Consider the following 27,103-nt stretch of genomic DNA (forward strand, 5'->3'; position numbering starts at 1 on the left):
GCCAAGCTTTTTCAAACCCGCTTTATTTGGACTATAATACAAAACTGGCACACACAGCTGGCGACTGCTGCAGGGGCTATTCAAATGTTAACATTCTCAATGATAAACAGCCAAAAAAAGTTCTAGGTAAGCAAATCGGAACAAACAACTAATCTAAATCTGGTTGCTAAGAGACAGAGGATTTCAGCCAAAGCCAGCCCCAAGCCTCAAGAACACTTTATTTTTGATCAAGAAGAGTACCTGTAGATGACGCCATGTTGGTGAAGAAACATGAGTGCTGATGTGACCTCTGCTGCATAAAAGCGGGATCGAGGTTCGTCAAATTTGCGTGAGCGCTGGATTTGAAACATTAGGTCTCCTCCATTTACATATTCCATGACGAAAAAGAGGCGGTCCTGAAATGAATTAAACAGTGCTATTTAGCTTATTTCTTTTAGTCACACAAAGGACTGCTTGAAGCGACTGCAGCATTTACGTCAAGAAAGGAAAGAAACAAAAGCTAGAATTCTGAAAAAAGGAAAAGCTGACAACCAAAATCCCCCAAACTTAAAGAAAATGAGACACGATTCTCAAAGTGAGAAATGAGAAAAAGGGAATAGAATCAAAATTTGGTAATACGCAACGCACACACAGATCTCCACACACCCAATGCATATGGAATTATAATAAATTTTATATAATAATGGACATACATATATGATATTGTTTCTTTTGAAATATAGCCATAACAATGAAGTGATAAAGTCAATTCTGTCATCTACTGAAGGGCTGCTGGCAAACTTCAGGTTCCTTATTTCTCCTATTAACTCTTACCAGCTACTTTGCCTCCAAAGTATCTTTCCCAAATTATGTAAAAATGAATTACAGTTGTTAAGCTGTAAAAACCAGGGCTAAGAATCAAAACCACTTACATACAACTTTTTGAATTGCCTTAAACTCTCATATGACAATGACATATAATTACATAATTAAAATACATATCAAATTATGTTTATTTTCTTCTGAGGTTTATTACTTCAAAGTTCAAATTTTCAAGCCTTATTTCATGATAGAGAATGAGTAATGAACTTTACTTGAGAACAGCAATGGAGATCCTTAAGCAATCACCCCATTTTGGTGTTTCAGAAAAAATATCCGAAAGTTAAGCACTCAGTGAAATAGTGAGAGAACACCAGTAAATTAAATGTGTGTGTGCCATCTTGAAATATTTACAATCTAAACTGACAATGCAGATGAAGGCATAAGCAAAGAAATGACACCCATTCACTTGAAATAACTTAGATACTGTTTTTGTAAATGTTTCTTGTAAAGTTTCATAGTTTTCCCCAACCTGTACCAACAGGCCTAAATCATCAATTCTTTGCATATATAAGCCTACTTGTACATTATTTATTTCCTTACTGTACAATATCTATATGTACAAGAGTGTAGACAGAGGTGAAGGCAGTTCTCATGTGATGTGGAGAATGGATCTTCAGCTTCCAGCTCAGCTGCAATTTGGCTCTAGCTCATCATGTCTGGTGTGTTGGGTTGAAGAAAAGGAGACAAGATGCAGCGTTGCTTTGGATGAGCAAAACCAACATAAGATGGAAGTTAATTAACCTCTCACAAGAGAATCCAGGCCTGCAGATTACATAGTTTATATATATGAGTCCAGAAATTCATAAATGTTTGCTGTTTGCCTTTAATGATCTAGTCTAGGGCTCAGATTCAAAGCACAGCACTTAAAAATATCCTTAAGCTTAAGCATGTGCATTAATCGTGCTCATTAAGTGTCTAAATGTTATACTTATCAGGGATGTTTCCTGGAGGAGGCTAGAAATGTTTGGCTGACATTTTGCTGATTACAGAAAGAGGATGCAGAAAAAAACCTTGTGCCTTTCCCCCTGTATCTTGGGAACACAGAAACTGGCAGACTGGACCAAATTCAGAGTTCAGGTGGACTGTCATTATTGCTAAAACACTGCTAACAACATTGGTACACTTTCCAACATTTTTATTACCATTCCCTAGCAAGAAAAACCTAGTAAAGAACAGAACAGCCTCTGGCTGTATCATTCACCCAAAAGAGCATGGCTTTAGAGCCATGCCATTGTTCTTTCTGCAATGCTTAATAGTGCTGATAATAAACATTCAACATCATTGTGCAGATCTCTCAGTATTATTGTAGGCTTGAAATACCATCTTTGCTCATTTTAGGCAAAAATATGGGTCCTTATGCCATCTCCCTGATTTCTCTTTGGAACTGATGAGAATCACAGCCATGCTTTTAAAAGAAAATCTGATAGCTGTCAGATGGTATTATGATTTCAGAAGCTAGAGCCTAAGGATAACACCCAGTGCAGTCAGTTTTGTGATAACGAAGTCGGTCAAAACCATAGTTACGTTGGTGCTGTAATGTAACACAAGAGGATACACCACCCCTAAGGAGATGATGCAGGTATTGTCTTTCGTTAGGCTCCTCATCACTGCACTACAGACTGAGCGTCCACTCTGAAGAGCAGTTTCACTACAACTGTCTCTCCTCACATGGGTACGGTTCAGTGTTTCAAATACAAAACCCATTTGGGCTGCAGGCTGGGGAGCATCTGACTAATGTTTGGCTCAAGTAACTTCTCCTAACAGTTGCTGAAGTTAAAACTTCTTATATGGCTATTTTAACCTTCCAAAGTCAACAGTCTGGATGTGAGTGGGCACAAGCAGGAAAAGGAACCTACAATTCACATTCGCCTGAGCAGCCATACTCATTCCCAACACTGCTACCTTTTTTCAGCAACTGTATCACAAGTATGAAACGATGCTGATGCAAAGTGCAAAGTGACTATGATGTATCTCACAACTGTGACTTGCAAATAAATGCTGATCCTCAACTTGCCACGGAGCTGGGAGCTGCTGCTCCCAGTGGTGATACCACCAACCTTCCAGCTGTCAGTGGTGGTACATAAACACACACACACACACAAAGGCTGGTTTACACAGCTGTTTAGATCATTGTCATTTCCTAGCATTTCAGGATATACATAGTAGCATTTTTACATTACGTATTCTTTGTTTGATCTGAACAGAACCCATGTTTTTTTGCAATGTTCACCAATGCCCAATTGCTGACTCTAAATATCACAAACTGTGTTGAGTTCGAACTTCAAGTAATTTTAATTTTGGTTCAGTCCTTGGTAGGACATTTCCCAGTTTAGCCAACCAAAAATTTAACTTGCATCATTTAGCAGAATATTGTGTCATTAGAGAGCCTGAACAAAAGCTTTAGCAGCAGCACCGTTCCCAGAGCTGCAGAGCACTAACTCTCCTGCCCTTTTCCACATCTTCCCATTCATGCACATCCCATTCTCTTCCACATCTTCCCATTCATGCACATCCCATTCTCAATGTGTAGGGTTGTTCCTGGCAGATTCTGCAGCTTAGTTGACTACCTTTCTGAAAGTATACCTACTAAAACCAGATTTAACAGCTCAGTGACTGAAATTGCTCTGCTGTTGCATTTTTCTGCTATGTATCGATATTTCAAGTTACTTTTTCAGCTTTCCTGGGTGCACATTTCAGCTTCCTAGTGAGAATTCATAGGAAAAAAAAAATAGTTTGAAAGTTCTGTTTTCTGTTTACAATGAGCCTTGGAAAGGGTTTGATTTTGAGAGAAAAAAAATACTAATTCTCACCCACTAACATGGGATAAACAATAAGATGCACAACATGCCAATTTTCTCATGAAATATACTCAGTCTCCATGAAAACTACTTTCTTAAAACAACTCTCTGGTGGTTTTTTGTTTGTTTTTTGATCAGGACAATGACATGATCAGTTTGGACTCAAATTTACATGAAAAGAGGATATAAGAGACAAGAAAATATATGATGAATGTGAGCTGAGATTGATAAGTCCATTTTTTTCCTGATTCCCATAACCTGAACAACAACAGAGACATTATTTTGACTTTTAGTACTTAAACATTTTCCTTGCCTTTCATCAAAAGTTAATGATCAAAATATAGGTTCTTAATGCTCTATTTCCTTTCTGTCATAATGTAAGCACACACACAGACCTTTGTGATTTCAGTGCAAAGGGGATATTTTTCATCATGAAATAGCAATTGTGAAATAACTGTATTATGCCTGATTATATGCATCTCGCTACATGTATCACCATGATACAGTCAAATATTGAAGTGGGAGAATATAAAGTGAATGCCTTAAAGAATTATGCATTAAGGGACAGCACAATATTTACTCAGTTAAAAATGAGATACAAGGTATGACTTTACCATTGACTGTATTCCAAGAGAAAATGGAATGGGTCTGGTTTGGACTGCATTGTTTTTGGACTCCATTTTCATAACATTTGAGAAGTATGTTTTGACGAACAAAATAAATGTCAAGCAGTCATGGGAACTCTTTAATTATATAAACTGAAATAAAAGGCAAAATCACAAGCAAAGACATTATAGATTAATCCTCTTTTGGCATCTATAAAGAAAAAAAAAAAGTACTGCAAAACAAGCTAATATGTTTTCTGAAGTAATTACATTCTTTTACAGGGTTTATTTTAGCCCTTATTCACACTTGCTTTTCCTTGAATTTCTTGAAAGGTGTGGTTGAATGAGAACACTTAAACTAACAAATGGAAAGAAAAACAGCAGAGAGCAGAGATTTCAAAAGCAAAGGGGCATGAAATAGGCTAGAAGACAAAAAACATTCAACTTCACTCTGTATTTCCATAGTATTTTCTGAGTATGACTTTACCAACTATACTGAAATGCATGTCATGCCATCTCTATTATTCCAGTCTCACTCCTTGATTTTCCTAATTGATATACTCTCCTGCATGAGTTATGTTTTCAAAACTGGAGTTTAAGAGCAACCTCTCTTCTAGTCTCTGTCTCTTTTTCTGGAGAAATACACTTGTCACTTAAACTAGAAATCTTGTTTCATCTTCTCTCTCATTCCACTCCTTTAATTGTGCCCTAGTTTTGTTTTTCATCCTGCCTGACATTCAAAATAGCCACCCTTTAGCTCTGCAGTAAATGTTTCTAACTAACCCTTTACTCTTTATTCTGATTATTACCACACCTTTTTCTCTTCAAAACCATTCTCCGACTTTTAGTTTTATTTATATATGTTTTGTAAACATCAGCCTATATATACGATGTGCACTCCCTACCAGTTTATATTTGCTTGTTTCTAGATGTTATGAGTGCTATTGTATAGAGCATCTACCTTTCGTTTCTTTTGGAATATTGTTTAAGTTTTTGATTGGGAAAAGAGGGTGATTTCCAGAAATATCAAAAGTAGTAAGCTCTCAGGACATTACAGACTCAATCCAGCTCCTTTTTGTGGAGGTGTGATTAATGACCAAGACCTTCCTGCTAGTAAGACCAGATAATCTTGCCGATCAGTTTTGATTTAACAGATGACACTATACAGTCTGTTAGTTGTTTACATGTGGAATAATACCATTGTTGATGAACAAGCTTCTACGTAAACCCTGTATGGAAGCTTAGACATGGAAAGACTTTGATGTATTGTTTACATCAATTAATGCGTAGCCCTTAAAAGATTTTTGTAAAAATTGTTATCAGTCATTAAGCTGCCTGTCTTTTGTTTGTTTTCCAATTAAGATATCATTAACACTAGATTGCAGCTTAAGGACAATCCATTGATAGACATAAGGCCAAGTACAATTACCACTGCCATCTGAACAGTACAATTTTCCATTTTTTTTCTTTCAAATGAGTCCCAGCAGCTGGGTGACCCAATATGCAGTTCAGGACAACCTCATTACTGAAATATTACAAACCAAAAAAATCATTCAATCTGTCTCTCACTTTCAAATCTGAGCCACGCATCCATGCTACAAGCCTGAGAAAAAATCTTTTCACTACAGGTTTTTGCTTCCCAGTTCAACCATTAAAACACGTAAAATCAGAGAATTCAGGAAAAGCATCAAACATGGACTCCTCAAGTAAAATTCACAACTGATAAATCTTACCAGCCTACTCCAACTACCATTTTTTCCTCCGTTTATGTTTTCATAAAATTGGCTTTGAATAAATTCTTCCTGATTCTCACTAGGTTCCCTAGTTTAAGTGAATACACTTTTTTTCTCACAATTTCATTAAGTTGTATTTAAATCAGATTTCTCCAGAGGCTACTGAAAATATCAAGGAAACTAATACGTGTATTAATTATAGGTGAATTTAAATACAATATGGTTCATATTCTAGCAGAGTACTGTTGTATAACAGAACAGGTTTAGCCACCAAACTTCTTGCAAAATAAAACTCAAAGACATAACTTTTATTGCACAAAAAGTCATATATATCACAACTTTGGTATGCTCCGTAAGATGATATTTTATTCATGTCATGCATGTATTGAATTCTTTTCCAGCTAACACAAAACTGTGATTACTTAACTCTATTTAAACAGGATGCTCCAATAGTTTGTTTAAAATTACCTAAAACTACAGTAACTGTTCCACCCCTCAGAACTTGAATAAACATTTCCTGCTTCTGATGGAAATTGCATAGGCACACTGTACACAAAACTATATGCAAACCTTCAACACCCTGAGCAGAAGACTAACAAGGTTGGTTTGTGAAAACAAAAGATAAACCAGGTACAACACTAAAGAGAACAACAAAAAGTTCTCTCCTCTTTATTTGATTCCTTTTTGAAGTTTACAGTAACAATCTTCAACAGGACGCTACAATAGGTTATCTGTCTCTGATTTCAGTGTTTATACTCAGGGCTAATTGTGTTGTTTTTCCTGTTTTGTACCAGCGCTTTCATGGAGTTCCAAATAAGAAGGGAACAATTTCTATGAATCCCATATTTCTTGGAAGAAATGCCCTGTACATAGGAACTGCTATCTCAAATTCCACCGGGGATATTTGCATCTTCCACTTAACAAAAAAAAAATGCATGCATTCGTATTTTGTATTAAAGGTTTATTTTTTGGCAACCAGACACTTGAAATTTCTGTCAAGCTGATGAATACTACTATAGTTAGGGACTTGTTGCTCTGCTTTGCCCAGTATTCAACTTCAAATCCTTTTTTTTGCCCTTGAAAGGAGGAATGATCTCAAAGGTAAAACACAGACCAGAGAGAGCCAGAGAACCACACAACAAACTGGATAAAGAAGTCTTGCAAGGTCATCTACCTTATCCCACAGCTGACAGGCGGGATCAGCTGCACCCGGGCTGAGGGGGACTAACCTTGGCAATGCTGCAAAAGTCAGCGTCTGGGCACTGCGAGCCAGCGACTGAACCGTGCACATGAGCAGCCCTGCTGAGTGGACTCCGTCTGGCCCACAAAGCCCTGGGAAGCAGAAGTCTCTGCTAGCCTGGCCTGCTGAAGGGCAAGTGGGTTTCGCTGCACTTCATTGCGACGAGGTCTCCTGCTGTGCCAGAAATGCTCTGTTCCATTCTCAGTCCCCTCACAGCCAGTAGTGAAGAGTGTTCCTTGAACATATTCTGCCTCGCAGGTCAGAAAATGGCATCAGTTCCTGAAATTACTCTGATCAGCTCTTAAAAATTACCACTGATAAGCACAGCTTGGCCTCCACCGGCAGTCTGTTTCAGTACTTATAGAAAATACCACTGAGGACTCTTTCCACTGCTGCAAATAATTTGCATTGCTTCTTGTGCTTACCTTACTCACAATATCAATTCCTGGCTGTGCTGCAAGTTATATGCTACCTTTAGAGAAACACTTCAGTGCTTTCCATCTTTATTTCTTCTGTAAAGATCTGCTTATTGACTTTCCTTGATTTTACAAAACTGATCACAAAATATCTCTATTCTGTTTGCAGAGACCCCAGACACTATGTCAATTGAGCACCTATGGGTTAAAAAACTCTTTTAAAGTCTTGAAAATGGTTTCAAGAATAGCTGGCCCTCCTTGAGACACTGGAATAATTCTCAGAAAAACTCTCTCTATCCTATCATACCATACCATCTGAAGGGCCAAAAAAAGCTACAAATAAACTAGTTTCCAAACAGTATTTTCAGAATCAGTACAGAGGTTCTCAAAACCTTTAGACTGTGATACTGTAAAGACTTGCATTGTAACATTTACTCATAATGTGAGTCACTGGAAAAGGGTTATTAAGCAAGATGTTTGTCCGAGACCTCCAATCTCCATAAAGCAGACCTGGTATGTCACTTTCAACATGGGAGTTTTATGTTGCCTCCCCATGGGATATGAATTGATACTGAACAGAATGGGGTTCTTAACATGTTTTTCATGCCCCTAGCACATCCCACAGTGCCGTTCACCATGCAAAATATGGCCAGTGTATTTACATTGAGATACACTGGCTGGCTGCGGGCAGGGGACTTATCATGTACCAGGGGTAGGTCACACAACTATGGAAATCACAACTTGGGATTCAGGAAACATTAGCCAGGACCTTGTATATATCACCTATTCTTTTCAAAAAAATGTCAAGGGATGATTAGGTTTGATTCAAAAATCAAGTCGTTTAATTATTATTATGAAGACAGGTCCAACAACACTCTAAATTGTCCAAAAGTAAGACAAGCCAGCCTCACCCAAATTCATAGTGAAAAAATGTGCCATTTGGTTATCCCTTAGCACTAACACTACTAGAAAAGTTTAGTTGATTCTTTCTATTGTTCAAAGAACTTAATCTGACTTTACTGCAGCCAGCAAAATCCACTGACTTTTGAAATGTACAGGTCTTCATCTGCACCATTAATATTGGAATACAGTAAAGTATGGATATGAAGAAAATCTATACCCTAGAATATGCAACTAACCACCATATGCGCATCGGAATAACAGATGAAAGTTAAGTCCCTGACACAGAAATCTTCCCTGTGTAGTTTACAAATACCTGATGTTTGAATATTGTCTTCCTACTGTTTGTTCAGATAATGAATTCCTTTGGATTACTATCTGGACCAAGTTTATGAAACACTGAATTAGTTGGTGTATCAGGCTGACAGTAGGGCAAATAAACTATGGTTCATTAACCCTGCTTTTAAAAAATATAAAATTTAGACTAATTCAATGTAGCACAGAAACATCAGGTGAAGAGTTGACAGCCTGCTTTCTATAGAGTTGTCATTTTATTCACTGGGAATGACATAAAATTCTAGCTACTTGAGTTTCTTAATTAGACATTTTGTTTTGTTTTGTTTTAGTTTCTCCCCACTTTAAAAAAGAACTCCAATTTTGGGTTTTTGTTCTTCCCAGTCACTAACGGATATTGCGCCTTTTGAGTATGTGAATGTTTTCTGTGACACCTGTAATATAATATCTAATGTTCTGACAGAGTATCTACAGGGCTTAGTGGTAAGACTCTCCTTAGCTCGGATGGGGTTTAGATCGGGATTAAATTTTTAATGCTGTAATATGTGGAATTTGTGGAAGATGCAGATCAAATTATACGCACTGCCATTTCATCAGCTTGATCCCCTACCACCTGACCTTAGAAACAAACTGAAACAAAAAGACTTTGGGAAAATCTTTAGCCCAAATTACCCTGGAGAGATATGTGTTCCATTGTCACTGGATTTTTCTGCGAGTTGGTGCAAATCTTTCAGCTTGCCAAAGGTGCAGCGCTGGTAGCCGGGAGCTCCACGGCAAGCTCAGAGAAGGGTCGGCAACCCTGATTCCTGTCCGCTCCCTGAAAGCCCAAGCAAGCCTGGAGAATGGGGACCCCAGAATTGTTCCAGCTGGTGTAAGGCGCACTTTGTGCCCTTCCTCTCATACAAGGCAGAAACACAACTCGAATCCTCTACAGAAATGGTGTGTTTTGTAGTTCCAGTCACTTCAAAAGGGGTATCAAGTAGGAAAAGCTTCTCAGGCCATTTCCCTAATACCTTCATTTGATGACAGATAAGCTGTGAAAAGCGCCTTTTTAAAAATTCTTTGATCTCGTCTTCTTTTGGAGTTTTTTGGAAAGAAGAACTGTTCTGGTGAGATAATTTTAAAGACCGCTCATTTAGTGGCCTGATGCACATGGTGGAAAATTATATCAAGCCTGCAAAATGTCATTATGCAGAAAATGTTACAATGTGCAGGCAGCAATTAATATGTCTTTGTTCTGATTCTTACAGGAAAAAATACAAACACTTTCTTCCAATTAGAACTAACTATGTAGTTTTTGAAGGCACTTCAGAACTTCTAAGAACAACTTTTAACCTGTTTATATTCTACCAAGGAGCTTAGACAGAGATGGCACATGTCCTAGGTGTCTCCTCAGCCTCTAGGCTGGTTCTGGAACCTTTCTTGTCTTTATAATTCCTATTTTCTTATGCTGTCTGGGTATCTAGTTTGTCTTTGAGCACACAGGGAAATGCATCAGATGCTACAACTAATAGAGAACACTCTGGGGAATTCAGCCAGCTGGCCCAGCAGCAGTTGTATCAGAAGGAAAAGGAACCCAGTTAAGGAAGATAATTAAAATGATGGGACAAAATACTCATCTGGCAAGCATTTTCTGAGAAATTATCCATTATTGCTGAAACAAAACACCTAGAAGTAATTAGCTGAGTGAGCAAGTCTTTGTATCACAGTTATGATGTATTGCATCAGTACTTTTTGTTTCTAGGGATGCAATCAACTGACTGAAAGAAGTTGTTTTCTCAGATTTATTAAACCATCAGTTGTGATCCAGGATGAAACTACAATTTCTTTACCAATGAGTAACTTGTATAAAAGTTACCCAGATGATGAAGTTTTTTTTAAATATTCCTAGATATTCCACTTACGATGCTCTATGTTTTACAGAAGCATTTGCTACCAGATATTCTTTACTGCTTTTAAATTGTTATTTTTGCATAAGCAAAAAGAGAGGGTGGGTGAAAAGACTGGTGCTCCCCTCACAGCTAATATTTTTTCTGAAGAAGAATCACCAAATGAAACTCAGGAAACAAAGTATGAGCATTAAATAGAGGGCTTTTACCAATGTCTCAGTATAATCTCCTCATGCTTTGGAGCTGACAGTTTTCCAATCTCTAGCTGGCTATCATCTCCCTTACATTCATCAATAAGTCATTCATAATCAATGTTCCCATCAGAGCACTTCTATACATGTTCTTCTTACTTCTTTACTCTATAACTGACCCAATCATTTTGCACAATGGAAAAAAAAAAAAAGTGTAAGATTATTCACTGATGCACCTACCAGCTCACATTATTCTGTATTCAGCAACTTTACAAATGTCAGAACACAAAAAAAACATTCTCTGGCCTTGTTTTAGTTGATTTTCTACCTTTTGTTCATTAGACCAGGCCACTGACTCCTACAGGACATTTTGCGAGATTAAGTGGTGAGGAACTGGCTCATTTGTACTTCTTGAAAATTCGTGGTGGGTGAGCACAGGGAGGCCTGTGCTCCATTCAAAAGGAGGAGATGAATGAAGTCTTTGGCAACATAGAGATATTCACTACCACAGAAACAGCTCTTCTCTGTTATGTGAAGTGTTTCAGTAATGTTCCCATGTACTTAAAAACAAAGGTCAGCCAGTGACAACAGTTGGTTATAGTTTGACAACACAGCAAGAAACTTCTACTGCACTGTGATCATCCAGATGGAAAATTTATATGAGATACTGTCATATCAGTTCACAAACTATGCCCTGGATGCCAGAAATAACTTAAACTCTACAGTTTACTTGAACATGATGTTCTGAATAGTAAAAAATAGTTGCATTTGCACTAACAAAACCTTGCTGAGGATTTAAAGTTCCCTAAACTGAGACATTAGGATGAGTAACTGTGTCTCCACTCACATGAAAGAAAAACAGCATAGTATTATTTTGCAGTCTTTACAGAAGATACTTTCTTTTTGGCAACTTTCCTGAGCCAAAACAAAATAATTATGACAGCAAAAATAGATGTGTTGCTGCTCTAAAGCAAGTTAAGAAATGTTTCCATTTAGAAATATCTAATTCCAGCTTTTTCTTCAGAGTCCCTCTTTTCTTACAGGTATGAATTCATAGCACTCTAACAGTGACAGACACATTAACATGCTGATGCTCATTTCCTCAAATTCAAGCTCAGTCCTTCAGACTGTACATATACAAAAACCAAGTTGAACTCAAATGTATACTATTATTAATCGCAACAGAATACCGTAACAAGACCCAATGACAGACCAACTTTCCACTGACACTGTACTTAGTAATACAGACTGAAATCTCCTCTGCACAGGGACTCAGTATGTGCCAGGAAGGAGTAGAGTCAGGATGTACAGGGAGAAACAAGAAACACAACTACAGAAAGCAACACCAGAAAGAAGCGCTTGTGGAACATCTGCCTAACCTGAGCGAGTTGCAGCCTTTGCTGAGTGCTGGAGCCGCTGATGCAGCCATAGGAACCACCACACTTTGCTGAGCTCCATGGGCTGCAAGTTATGTCTCACTTTTTCCAGGTGCCCACCCTATTTCCCATTGAGCGAGCCTCATCCCATTGACTGCAGCAATGAAAGAAAAGATGCTCATCTACACTTTGGAAAGTGTATCCTTCACTCAGAGAGGACAACAACAAAACTATCACTGAATCAGGCTATTGGGGAAGAAAGAGACTAAAAGACATGTTGTTAGGCCAAATACAAAATTGTGTCCTCTCTTCATCTCCTTTTACACTAATTTCTTACTCCTAGGCTACCCTAGGTAACAGTTCACCTCACAGTTTCATTATATAGCAATAATATAAAACAGTTTCTCAAAATTTTAGTGCTTTTTCTGAAACCTCTCTGTGGAAACATGACAACATAAAAACTCCCTTGTCATGGGGAGATGGAGCAGCTTACAGGCAGAGCTCCCACCCTGGGTAAATGTTCTAAGCAAATCCCTGTGCAGCCTCTATTGCTAAGCAGAAACCAGATAACCTGCTCTGCTAGAGAGCAGCTGCCAGGGAGGGAAACTTAACCTTCATGTGCTCTCCCTTGTGTCTCTTGTATACACCACTATTGTACCCATAAATCCAGTGTTCTGTGCTTTGATTTGATCTCACATAGAAAAAACCAAAACCAACAAAACAAACAGACCCCCAAACAAAAAGAAACACAACAGCAAGTGAGAATGAAATTGTAACTATAAATAAAGACTACAAAAGTTAACATTTAATATGCTTAATACAAATTCAAATAAATACATCCATTTCAAAGTAACTAATATATGCACAGATTCTCCTATTCAGCAAATCGTGAGAGGTCGGTGTAGGTACAGAGCTACCACATGAACTGACACAGCAAGAAGACAACGGGCAAGCTATGTCAGTACAAGACTTTCTGCTGAGCTGAGCACTATCTTTCTCTCTAGCCTCAAATTTAGCACTTGACCCTCTTTGTGTTTACAAAATTGCTAGTGGAAGTCAGGGCCCTGAGGGAATTTGCAGGCCCTAATGTCCTCAGCCAGCCACCTGGCAAGGGACAATCCCTGAGCACTGTCCGTGGGACCCCATTTCAGCCCAGCCCAGGGCTGTACGTGTGCAAGTCTGGCCCCAGTTCATCCCATTGCCATGCTGGGGCTGCTGATGGACACCCTGACCAGCACCCAGCTCTGCCCATAGTGCTCGGAGCCCAGAGGTCTGTGCCAGCCGGTGAGAGCTGGTGCTCAGGCTGGTCCTTGCTTCCCTGACAGATGCTGTGTATCCACCTTCAACAGTGTGAGTAAACCTGAGAAAATGGTTATTCCACTTATATCTCCAAGGGAAGGCAATTAGCATTTGGTACAATGCATCCCCTGGAATTTCAGGTACAGGAAGATCTCCTGTTTGAAGCACAGGTTGTCCCCTGCAGGACATAATCAGTAGCCAAGCCCATTATGGGAAAGAAAGTGGAGGGAGAGTTGCCTTTGCTTATTGTGGAGACGGCCAGTGCCTTACAGGTCACAGATCAAGACTTTGCTCTGGATTGAATAAGGCGGAGCTCACTCTAAGACCCAGTAAAATATTAGTAGTTTTTAAAACTGGATCAGCAAGTTTCCCCTGAAGCAACAAGCAGGGACACACATATAAAGTGATATCATTAGGATGGCACCAGCGGTCACAGAGCTCTGACTTGAGCAAAGCGTTTGTGAGACCAGATTTGCACCTGCTGCTTGGAGCAGCATAGGGATGGAGGCTTCAGGTTGCATTGTATTCACTTGGCATCTTCTGTCCATACTGAAGCATGGCTAATTTAAAACATCAGAACTGTTAATACATGCTTGTATGTGGAAATAATTGCATATTTTGACATACATTTATTTTTTTATGAGGTCTCTAAATTAAGTGTTGCTGCTAGCTGCCCAATGAATTTGTATCTCCCCATGGAAAGAAAGTGTTTTGATACACAGCAAACACAGACTTCAACTTATCTACTGTGTCTATAGTCTTTAAAATTATCTAGAAATCTGCTTCTTTGATTTGTTCTTTGGCTGGTTAAAGGTTAAAAAAACTTTAAAGAGCACAGCATTTACTGCAACATCAAAGATGATTACAGAATAGTCTGCCAGTTTACTTCTCTGCAGAATGCCCATAAAAAAGAAAGATGTGTGTATCAGGAATTTGCAGAACACATTGCGCTGTAAGATAAACTGAAAAAGGAATGCATATCTGCATGAATACAGTAAAGTTCCTATTTTGACGGTCACTGAAATAACTTCAGCGGCACCACTTTTTTGTAAATCTAGAAGGAAAGAGGTTTCTGAAAAATACTTAAAGATATGACAGAATGGATACAGGTCAGAACAGTTTAACTCCAAGTTAAATAGAAAAGGTAACATACTTCAAAGTACAAGAGAGAGCAATTACAACATGGAAACATTCAATTTACACTGGATTCTTTGTATTTCTACTGCCACAAAATTTTCAGCCATCTGGTGCCATTACAAGCATATAATGCTACCCAACAGATGGAACAAATTAACCTCAGAAACTAAGACCTGGCTGTGGTGCATGAAGTCTGCAAACACACCTTGCTCAACAATTTCAGTAAATCTTCGAATTAAAATTCCTTCAAAACAACTCTTTATTTATTCATCTTGAAGAAATGAGGAGCTCATGCAAACCCAAGTTCACACCAACTCCGATATGCAATAACGTGTGTGGAAAGCCCACTGCACATAGGACTGAAACGTCTCCCTTACCCAGAAAAAGGGCATCAAGACAAATGATACGAAATGGGGCATTATCACCCAGGACACTGGCACAGTGTAAATGGTTCAGCCTAAATCCTGTTCTGCCACTACCCATTATGCTGTGCCATACATCAGTACCAACATAAAGGTGTATACCTCACCTGCACCACCTGTCAGAACAACTGTCCCCTGAACTCCCAGAGGTAGTGAGTATATGTGTGTGATGCCACAGTGGAAACAGAAAAAAAAATAAAATAACTTTCTGACTTTTTAATGATCCATTTCCACATCCGGAAAGTAATACCGATAGCACCATTCTTAGTCCAACCCAAAACTCAGGAACGCTTGTGAGGTGATGCAACATACACTGACAAGCACAACAGACAGGGCAGTAGGTGACTATGGGTAGCAAAAGGAATATTATTAATATTTGCAAGAAGTAGCTGAAAAAAAGAGGTGTAGAGAGAAGAGTGCACAAGTCAGTGTGGCATCACATCCAGAAGAAACAACGCAAGAGTAATGCAAGGAGGAGGAGAGTATTATTTGCTTGAGGGAACTTCTTTAGGACTAGTGGAATTGGTATACAAAGAACTTTACTAATACAGGAGTAGAGTTAATTCCTCTGACAGATCCTTAACAAATCAGTATTTTATTACTGGCAGAAAAATGTCACTTTATTGGTAGGGTCCCACCAAGGATCACTTCTGAGTCCAGTTTTATTCAACATCTTTATCAATGGTTTGGAGAAAGGACTGAACAGTGAAATGTCCAAATCTGCAGATCATACTAAGCCCTTTCCAACAGTTAGATGCTGTGCTAATGTGCTAATCCTCCAAAAAGGATCACTCAGACTGCGTGGGCAAAAGAGTGGTGACGAGCTTCATAACAGATTAACTGTAAAGCAAAAAGACTTTATTTCTAGGGGAAAAATATCTGAAACCACAGCTACGTGATGCTGAACTTGTAACAGAGCTAACACGTTGGAGAAACATCTTGGTGCTTTTGCTGACAGTCCTCCGAGGTGCAGCAGCACTCAACACTACTCTGCTGCTACATAAAACCTTTGTGTTCCCACATCTTGAATATCATGTGCATTTCTGGCCTGCACGACTCAAGAAGGACAAAGTGGAGGTACAGAGAGTACAGGGAAGGGTCACTGAAACGATCAGAGGGATGAAACAGTGGCCATACAAGAACTGACTGAAATCTGGGGGCTGAAGAAGTGTACAAGTGAGATTCACGTAATCACGAAGACAGTGGGTCAGCTGGAAGTGGAACTAGTGTACACCAAATCCTGTAATACTGGAACTGGGGCACTGGTGAAAGTAGTAAAACAGGCAAAAAATGTGTTTCTCCACAGAGTGATTAGTGAACTTCAGGAATTCACTGCTGTAGCTGTGGAGGCAGGCTGTATCAGCTACTTGAAACAGGGATTAGAAACATTCATGGATAATAGATCCATAAGCAGACAGTAAAAGGAGTAAGGCAGAGAAGTCCCTTTTAACATCCCTCTGCAGTTCTGGATGCTGGTGAAGTACAAAGGGAATAGACTGCAGAAAGTGGCAACTACATCTCCTCTCTCAATAGCCTCTTTATTACACTGTGTCAGTAGCAACAAAATGGATTAGACAGATCACTGATCATACGCATTAGGTCAGTCCTTATTTTCATAGGTTACAAAAAAACTTGGAAGATATAAAATGGATTTGTTTTTAAAGATCATTAACCTAGTGAAAGCGGAAATTTATCTGAAGAATAAATGCATTGTTATAGTAATTATTTTAAAAGAACAATGAAGGAGGTGATACAGGTATCATCAGAACAAAGACTGAAATTATGACTGCAGCAGCTTGAAGGAAGAATGATAGCAGAAAACATAAAGTTCTTGTTTAGTTTCACTTTATTTTGGAAAACAGACTGCAGATTACCTTGTTTCAGGCTTTCAATTAATACTTGGCTCTAAACATTCTTAATTTGGGATTAATGAACTAATTAACGTGAAAATATTTAAAAAAAAATTTTCGGAAAAAACAAGGACAAACAGGTGTCTTTCAACTCTGAAAAAGAATTTCAAAGCCTTTTCCTCCACATCTATCAATGAATTGTGACATCTGCTAATGTGCAGCAATGCAGATCAAATGCAAATCATAGTCAAAAAATGCCATTGATCAATCACAAGTTCTCATTAAAAGCTTTCAAGTGTGTAGTGGAGCACTAAAAAAAACCCAAACAATTTCATTTAGAATATCATGTTCTGAATAAAGCTCATTATGGTTCCAAGCCTCCAGTCACATGGATCTACAGACTTTGCACTGATGGAAAGGTCAATTTGAAGATTTGACTGCTGAATGAGAGCTAATTATTTTACTGGGTCTTTTACGTGTATGTATGTTCTGTTTGCACTCAAATACTAGAAAAAAAAGCCAGGGATGCACACCCACATAAATAGATTGATTTCAAGCTGCAGATTAAAAAAAAACAACAAACCACACAAACTACATGCAAGAAAACCCAAACCAAATCCCTGAAGTTTTTCAAAGTAAAGGTATCTATGTCAACATGAGTTTTACATAGATTCATACGATATATGGGAACACTATAGTACAAGATTATCCTCCTAAGAGAATACTTGACACTGAAAATGATAATATTAGAAAGTAATTCCACAACACAGCATAACCACCTTTGTTTCTGAAATATTTTTCAAACTATATGCATTTTGCTTTTGTGGCAGGGATCACTTTCAGTTTCACTTATTGCACCTTGGAAAAAATATAAACTCACCATTGACTCACTGAACCTCAAATGCCTTTAAAAAAATCAATGTTTCCATTCCCCCATCAGGTGGGCATTTTCTTTTTTTTATTCTAACTTTAAAGCCAACCAAAACATGTTTCTATGTCTGCAGTAAGCAGGAATGAAACAATAAAATTATTTCAGCTGCTGTAGTTGAGGATGTAAAACAAAAATACGATGCCAGAGCAAGAAAGAAAACTCCTAGCTTTCTGTCTCCTTTTTCTACATTTATTATCCTGTTGCTAAAGTGAATAATCCTGTTGCTAGAAACAATCCTTCATCAGTATTTATTAGGTTATTTTCTAGGATGATATAGCTTTGCTGGCTTCAAAGTATTTTCTGGTCAAACCATTCAGACGAAGTTCTTCTAAGTGTGAAGTCAGCCTGTGAGCAAGTGCACAGACTGTACCCAGTGATGCGCATTTGCAGTGATGTGTGCCTTAGTTTGCAAGTTGTATTACTGTTGAAATTCTACCTAATATGAAAATATTTTAAGAGTATTTGAAGGGCACAGCAGAAGGAAAGATGTTCTATCTGGCAAGTTCAAACTTAAGACACCTTTTGCACCAAAGCTGCCATAAGAATGATGATGGTCCCTCTGTCCAAGGCAGGAAATAATTCCTTTACTATTAAAAAATGTAAATAATTCCTTTACCATTTAAGAACCATTTAAAGCACTGTCTTTATGTACTGCCTAACGAGCATTTTAACACAACAAGCAATTCACTACTACTGTGGAACCTTTTTAGTCTTTTCACCTTACAAATCCTTTTCATTTTTGAAATCAGTGCAGCATTGGGGTGAATTTCCACTTTAGTGCAAGTTACCAAGGTATCAGAGGAAGCATAATCATCAGCTTCTTTCGCACTTCTCATATTCTCCTTACTTATAAGTGAGACACGTTTTACTCCTACCAAGACAGCAGTGACAATACAATTGCTTTCACTAAACATTTACAATTTTAAGTTCTGCAATCTCCACATCAAAAAAACATAAAAAATGCAAAGTAAATAATTTTGACCCAATGTCAACATGATAATGCTCCACAGCTGACTGAAAGCAGACACCCTTCTCCTCCAGCCATCAAACTGTAGTTAAATCCACCCCGCCAGAAAGAGTCTAAGTGTAATATCAAAGGTTTCCCTATAGTCCTAAAGGCAGTCTGGCAACAATCACTAAGGGTCCATTCACCACCTGGTGATTGCAGGAGTGTGTTATACTTCATCCTACTCTTTCTAAGGCCTCCAGGCAGCCCCTTTGCAACGGGCAAAACAGGGATCTTGGACCTCCTGGGTCTGTTATGTGAGATTCTACTATACTGTGGAAACAAACCCAAATGCAGGATGATGCCATTCAGGTTTACTCTTATTAAATGACGAAAAGAAAAAAAATCCACTTAATTATACAGAACCTAGAGGATATGATGGTTAAAATACAGTGAGACAGGTTGGACCTGATTTAAGTGTTCTGCCCTTTATAGTTGCTAAATTCTGTGTCAGCCAGCACAGCAAGCCTTGCCACTTTATCCCCCTTTCACCTTACTTAAATGCAGTCTTGTTTTATTGAAAAAATATTTAACATCCTGGACAGTGAGCCCGTTGCTTCCAAGCGTTTCTTTCCATCACAACACAAGGAGTCGCTGGACCTCTGCCAGGGTGATCTTGGCTTACGGCGGGACAAGGCGCTTACCCTTTGGAAAGGGGTGGCCATGGCAGTGTCCTGAGTTGCACTGTGCTCTGTGCAGCTTGAGAAGTGTTCCAGTGCTGGTTTATTTGTGTCTTACCGGAGTAGAAAACATGTAAGTTTAAGTAAATTGAGGTCACAAGATGTAGTAAGCTTCTACAAATCTAATTCCAGCACGGTATTAAGTTCTTGGCAAACTTTTGGTAATATGATCTCATGTGAAAAAAAAAAAAAGAAAAAATGAACTATTAACTGGTATAAGCAAGTCAAAACTCACTTGAATCAATGGATCTGTGCTTACTTAGACAAGACATGAAGCTGAATTTTCAAGAAAACTCTTTTTTCTGTTTTTGTACTGGTTGCAATCTTATTAGTCTGATGAAGACTGGAAGCAAAACTGTTAGACAGGCTAAAGAACCTTTTTCTTTTCCTACCCCAAGTAGACAGAGGAAATACTCTGACATGATTCCTACTTGGGATGCAGGAGAAGAAAATTTCTAGTCTATACTAAATCAATCACTCCTCGTTTGTATCCTGTTTAAAACTTTACAAAGCTCTAAAAGCCCTTCACTGAATCCAAAAGAGAAAAAAAACTTTTATTCAAAACACATTAAATAAAATCACACACAGAGAAAAGCAAATTATGTAAAACCTAATAGGATCAGAATCAATAGCAGTAAACATTCTGACAACACAACAGTTGTTTTTAATTTTTTTCTGGTAGCACATCATTTAATTTCATCTAATTTTATGACACTTTATTGAGATTTATATGATCAGTTATAAACTAGTTGCTTTTTTTTTTTTATATACCTCATAAATATTTGCTCAGCTAGCAGAACACTAGATGATTCTTTTACTCAGAGCTGTACTAATTCTCTTCCCTGCTACAAAAGCAGAGTTCAGTTGTTGAAGGAACGATAACAGTATCACCAGCCTTGTGATGTTATTTATCTGTGGAGGCTGAAGAGAATTTACTCTCTAAGCAGAGCTGCATTTTGAGGCAAACCCCCTGGAATCCCCTGGAATGAGGAAGGGGGGTGAAGGAGAAAAGTAACCAAGGAATAAATTTACTGAACTATATTTTCCAGACCGAAGAAATTTCACTAATTATACAGTCAGACTCTGTACTATTAATTTCTCTGTGAACAGAAAGCAAGGTGCTTCTGTATGGCTGAAGAAAACTAACATATAAGGTTAAACAGAAAATACAGATATTGGTAGGACTATACATCCTGTTACCATCAGCTTAAGCTGCAGAAATAAGAAATGCACACGAATCTAAATGTAATGTTATCCTGCTTGTTTCTTCTTTTTTCAGTAGGCTCCATGAATCACATATCTGGGGATCCAAGTCCAATGTATCACACACTTCGAGCGGTTCTCATTACGGCATCAGTTGCTCTGGACCATCCTGGTGAGGTGGATCAGCTTTTCTTCCATCAGGAAAAAACAGGTAAGTTTTTTCATAACAAATGATGTCATTCTTTCCTACCTGCAGACTATCTCACAGATGAGAGACAGAGGAGCTCACTATTTGATTTCCACTGGGCTTAGTTCTCCTGCAGTCAGCACATCAATAAGAAATATTTTGACTATATTTCAATATTTCCAGCTCATGCTATACACAGCATTCTGGCAATTGGAAACTATTAAATCAGCAGCTTCTATTTAGGAACAGGTGTCCATCACTCAACTGAACTGACTATACTTCAAGTGTGATTTTGGGTGTAAAGTGGAGAATGGGGATGTGTTTTTCTTTAGATTTTGCTTGTGAAGCCATTCTCTTTTATTCCTAGAAGGTGCTCTTTACACAGTCTTTGGGGACTATGTCACTTGCTGTGCTGCTTCTCTTCTGGAGAGTTTAGCAGATAATTTTGGTGAACTACTTCTCTCTCTCTCTCTGAGATAATTCATCACGGCAGGCTTTTTTTTTAAAAAAAAACAAAAACAAAAACAAAACCAAGAAAACCTATTCCTTTATTACTGAGTTTCACAGTTCTGGTCCTCCTAGATTTCTTCCTTTTTTTCCTATTCATGGAATATTCTGGGGAATGGCTAAAAAATAACATTGACACTTTGACCATCCATATATTTTACAACTGAACACAGCAGCAAGATGGATTTGCAACATCTAGCATTGCTTTGGACAACTGACTTGAAATAAACAACATTATGGTGCAATATTAATCTGTTGAAACCTTCTGTAGAAAATGACTGTCAGTTATTTTAATGCAATACATAAATTTCTGCCTCACACTGGATTCAGACACTGGAATTTTCATAAACAACTTTTCAACAACTTGCCCGTTTGTTAAGCTGTCTTTCAGGAACTTGGCTTTAGGTAACCAAGTTTTAAAAACCTTCAACTACAGTTCATACGCAGTTCCAGAAATGCTTTAAGAAAAACAGAGCAGCTATAATTAATCACAGTGCTTTCAAAATTAACTTATTGTTGGACAGAGCTTTTTTTTTAGCCTTTGAGGCCTATCACAAAGCCTCAATAAACAGCCCCAGTCCTCTCTTACTTCAATGGAAGTGCAGGATCAGTTCACTGTGTGCCACACAGATGCATATTAAATGGCAGCCCAGCACACTATCTCCCACTGGCCAGGTGGAAAGACAAGAGAGAAGCTTAGACAAAGCCAACACTTCTTTTTTTGTTTTGCTACAGATAAGCTTACACTAACACTTCAGATAGCATTCTCAGGATTCCATAGGAGGGAAAGAAGAGTTCCCGTTGTGGTTCTCCCAAGAGAGATGTGAATTCAGAAACAATGTCCTCAGGAGAAGATACAAAGCCAAGATAGACACTAGGGCTGCAAATGATACTGTGCTACAGATTTACAGCAATCCCTGGTCAACACAAGCTTCCCATGTTACACGCTATTAATAATGCACTCTTAAAAACACAAAGAATGCTGGATATAGTGAAACATCACATCGACATGAAATATAACATATCTATTCCTAAATTGGAAACGACCTATTGAAAGATCTGGAAAAAGCCCTTAATTTTACCTTTCAGTTCCCTTGACTCTGAACCTATGTGATGACATACAAACTAGGAGGTGACAATAACATTTAAACTCTTCTGTCATCAAAGAGCAGACTTTCCATTAATTACACAGCGGCACGTATGTTACTGAAATCACTCTGATAAGGGAATTTATGACAGGCTTCAGACATCGCTGTACACTTCATGTTACTAGAGACTTACAAACAACAAATTCAGTAAATGCAGTCAAGGCAAGCCAAAGAACAGATCTGTCTGAAGAAAACAGACAGTATAAGTGAAACTACTGAAAGACAACAAGTAGCTAAAACTAGGGCCAAATTATGCACAGCCCTGAAATAAGTGAAATTGCTCATAGCAGTAAAAGCTGGTTTTGGAGCTAAAGAACTAAACTTGATTTCCCATCACTGTGCATCTATGTATGCATACAGAAGTACATATGTGTTTTGTAATTAAACATAAAAAAACACACACAAGAATATGTAAAATGGCATTACAGAAGCAGTCAAAGACTCAAAACCCAAGAAATGCCAGAATTAAGAATGCTTATATAGCCTCATCTATTCCCCCTTTGACTCTTTAGCCTGCAGTTTTATGTTGTTTACCTAAATGATGACTATGTTTTCTTCTGAAACCCAACTTCGTTACCACAGAAAAGCTTCAGGTAATTTCACAAATGAAGCTGATTTGGGGGAAAAGAATGGTTTCAGAACTAATCATCACTCTAAGCAGAGGGAGTCTGTTCTTCCCTTGGTTAAATCATCAACCCAACAAAGTCAGGCCTCTTATTTAAAAGTGGACATTAACAGTGATACTTGAAGTCAAAGAAAAAGTGCTGCTCATAGAGCATAAAACACTAACACTGAAAATACATCAGTATGCTCTGGGCACAATTTTGTTCAATCCAGCTTCAAGATAGCTAATAAGGATGCCTAGTTTTGGAGCCTTGTCAACGCCAGCTCCTTACATGAAGACAGAGTTTATCTCCAATTTCAGTGCTACAGTTAGGCAGAACGAATCTGGGCATTTGTGATGTTTTATAAAAACAAAACTGTTGAAGATGATGGCTGCAATCCCTCCGCACCCAAGGTCTCCAGTTGTAAAACAGTCACGGCAGTTTGAGCCGCTCCCACCCTGTTTATTGTTTTGTGAAGCACTCAGGCAGCATGGAAAAAAAGAACCATAAATACACAGGCTGGGAAATAATTCAACAAAAGGTTTACATCTGGTAGGTAAACAAGGCATCACAGTGATTATCACAGATGCAGAAAAAGACACCTCCTCTTTTACCACAGCAACGGCTTCAGATAAAAATTTACACAATCATAGAATTAAGAACTGCATCACACTGAATACTCAGAAGGCTGAATCACAGGAAATCTCAGTAAAATAATGAATTTTCCTAAACTTATGAGTATTTGGTGATGCGACTTTATGGCAGCGTACCATGATGCACTTTTAAAGAAAGGTTAGAGTGCTTGTTTTTAAGCTAAACATGTAAAGGATAGGTGATCAGTTTCTTTAAAAGTAGCTGTTTGCATATAAGAAGATACTAATGTATGTTTGGCCAACCATTTCCTATGGGCTGTGTGAGTGAATCGCTGTGGTGAAAAGCTTTGGGGAGTTATCATGCAAATTCTTGTATTAAAAATTTAAAAGTACAAGACTTTATACAGCACCTTAAGAGGCTTATAAAGAGAAGCAAAAAATACCACTCCTTACAATAGTAATGAAGAGAATCAGAAAACTAAAGTGAACACCTTCCTAAACATCCTCAATGAATTCAACAGAGTGAGAATTCCACAGAGTGAGAATTTTACCTTGCACTATATCTACATATAGGAAAAAACCCCCCAAAGGTAAGGAAACTGATCTTGGCTGGCTTACATTAAGCCAACTTTAGAAACTGTTGTCTATCTTTTTGCCTAGTCAGCAGGCAACTTGGTAAAGACAACGTTTATATCCTTGAAGGCGTGCCCCACAATATCTAGGGACACATTACACTGGAGGTGCTGACGGAGAAGGGACATGTTTAACCTTGGCAGGGGGAAGAAGGGGAACTTAACAATAAGCAGTTTTCTTTTAAGAGCAGCTGGTATCTTGAACTTCACTTAAGCAGAGGAAGTAGCACCCAGCTGGGCTACTGCTATAACAAAGACCTTGACTAGCACAGAAAAGGGGCTGGGCAGAAAAGAGAGGAAGGAAAAAAAAATCTGACTTCTTATATAAGATAGTTTGTATGCCAGCATAGTTTCTTGGAGCTATTCATTGCTGGAATCCTCTCTTTTCTTCTAAACTTGTTGCTGTAGAAAAGCTGAATGTTTGAGCAATTTCAAAGTGTTGCAAAAATTGTTTCTAAGAAATAAAAAAAATTAACTAAATATCATGATGCTGCCTAATAGATGAGGAATGCTTAGCACAAACACTATTGTGATTAGTGCCATGTAAGGACATAGATACACTCAGAGAAACTGCTCCTGCCCCCCGCCTTCCCCGTCATGCTTGAATACCTCAGCAATATTTATTTCACACTTATCAAAAATAGAAGGAAAAAAAAGCCAGAGGGGACCAAAATGAATGCTCCAGCAGTTTTGGAGGGCTCAGAAGTCACTTTCTCTAATCAGAGTCAGTAATTCAGATGCATGTGTTGCCTGGAAATTCAAACTCCTGAGTGATCTCCCCAGATGTTGCTACTACAAGTTACTCTTCAAGTAAAAACAAATTAAAAATACTAAGTGACAGATTGCCCAGTAAGAAATAGTCCTGATATGAAAGATAAAGTGTACAGACATTCTAAAAATAAATGAAGATGATCTTTGCAGTCTGAAAGCAGCAGCCAAACTCCTGACAGTCCTTGTCCAAGCAAAGTTCTTAAAAATCCATTTTATAGGGGATTGCCAACTATACACACAGGGTTTTACACTCTGAATGGAGCCTCTTCTAGGACAGACAACAACCACTAATGGAAAAAGGATCACAAAATGAAGCGCAGTTGGAGAACTGGCCAGGAAAGGCCCCTGCTTCAGGGAGAGGAACTGTGGAAGCCCGCAGGCTCCTCTTGGGCAGGCTCTGCTAGTGACACAGGAATGGGACTGGGACTGCAGACTTTCACTGTCACCAATTACATGAGGGTGACTTTTAAAGCTCTAACAAAGGGGAAATAAACCAATGATTTTCTGTATAATGTGATCTTCAAGTGAAACTCCGACATGGCAGCCACGAAAGCCAAGAAGTTACACAAGCAATTGCATTATAAAAATGAAAATGTGATGTACCTCTCAAAATGCCCAGATTATTCTTGAACTGTAATCCAGATACTTCAAAGACAAAATGCACAAGAACTGGAAGTCTGGATGTCTACTAAGAACCCCAATATATCCATTCCAGCAGGCTGCTCCTAAATATCAACAATTCTTGTGTCCTGTACATTACAGACATTAAGTTCATGTAATAGGTTTTACAAGAGTTAAGAATTAATGTGACATAGATAACGGTGGCAGCTTAATGGCAGTTTTGACATTCAGATTCCTTGAGTCCAGACAATTTGTCAGGTTGTAAAATATATGTGTTATTCAGCAAGAATGATTGTTGTGGTCCAAATATATGCCATCTTTTCCAATAATCCTGATGGCCCGAACACCCGTAAAAATGGTTATACAACACTTTCATTTTGCCACTCTTGTCTGTATCCACCAATACGAACAGCTACATCCCATTTCCGTGAAGTTATTCAACAGCCAATGTGTTTCTGATACACGATGGAATTTCCCATAACACTTTAACACACAGTACACCATTCACGAGACTAATCCTGCAGAAACTGCTTTTATTATGCTCCCACCAAATGAGTTTGAGTTCCCTGTGAACAGCCTGAGCTGCTGCCACGTGAGGATTTGCTTGCGCTGTCAAGATGAGAGACCCAGTGACTCCAGGCAGAGTGATCAATCCGACCCTGCGCTAAGCATATTTGGGGGTACATGTGCACACACACCTGCACCACAGGTCTAAATTTTACTACGATTATACGACCCGTTATTTGACATTTAAAGTAGAATTAAAATATGAGAGATTTAAAATGACATCGAGTCTGAGGACACAGAAAAAACATGCGCGCATAAACAAGGGAAGTTAGAAATAGAGTTAATGAACAATTCAGAAGGTCAGTAGCTCTTACAAAAAAGCCCTTAAAAACCTTTAATCTACAGACACGCACAAAAAGGTCTTGTTAACTGAAAATGAAAAAGATCTTTTTGTTTGTTTGCTTGGATTTTTTTATCCTTGCCTTTAGCTTTACAGTTATGATGACATTAATGACAAACTTGTAACTGGTCTCCTCAGCACAGGTAAGAATATCTAGGAATGGTTTAACTTTCCCACTGCTTTAAAAGTCCTTCTTCCAGGGACTCCAGGAAAGGAAATGCAGACACCCTTCACAATGTGAAAAGGCAGAAAGTCATCCTGATTCTAGCTGGGTAACCCCTACAGGCATAGATTTTTAACA

The 27,103-nt window shown here is 38.4% G+C and overlaps 1 protein-coding gene across 1 annotated transcript in view; it reads right to left on the reverse strand.

The window, feature by feature from the left end:
• Positions 1–27,103, reverse strand: part of PRKCE (protein kinase C epsilon) — a gene marked incomplete at both ends in the record, with an annotated part of 289,843 nt that overhangs the window by 49,772 nt on the left and 212,968 nt on the right. The window contains one exon of the mRNA XM_080341232.1: positions 241–395. Within this exon, the coding sequence (XP_080197358.1) occupies positions 241–395 (155 nt within the window). The remainder of the gene's footprint in view (positions 1–240; positions 396–27,103) is intronic.

The sequence above is a fragment of the Nesoenas mayeri genome (assembly GCF_963082525.1).
Source record: "Nesoenas mayeri genome assembly, chromosome: 3".
In the NCBI taxonomy this organism is placed as follows: domain Eukaryota; kingdom Metazoa; phylum Chordata; class Aves; order Columbiformes; family Columbidae; genus Nesoenas; species Nesoenas mayeri.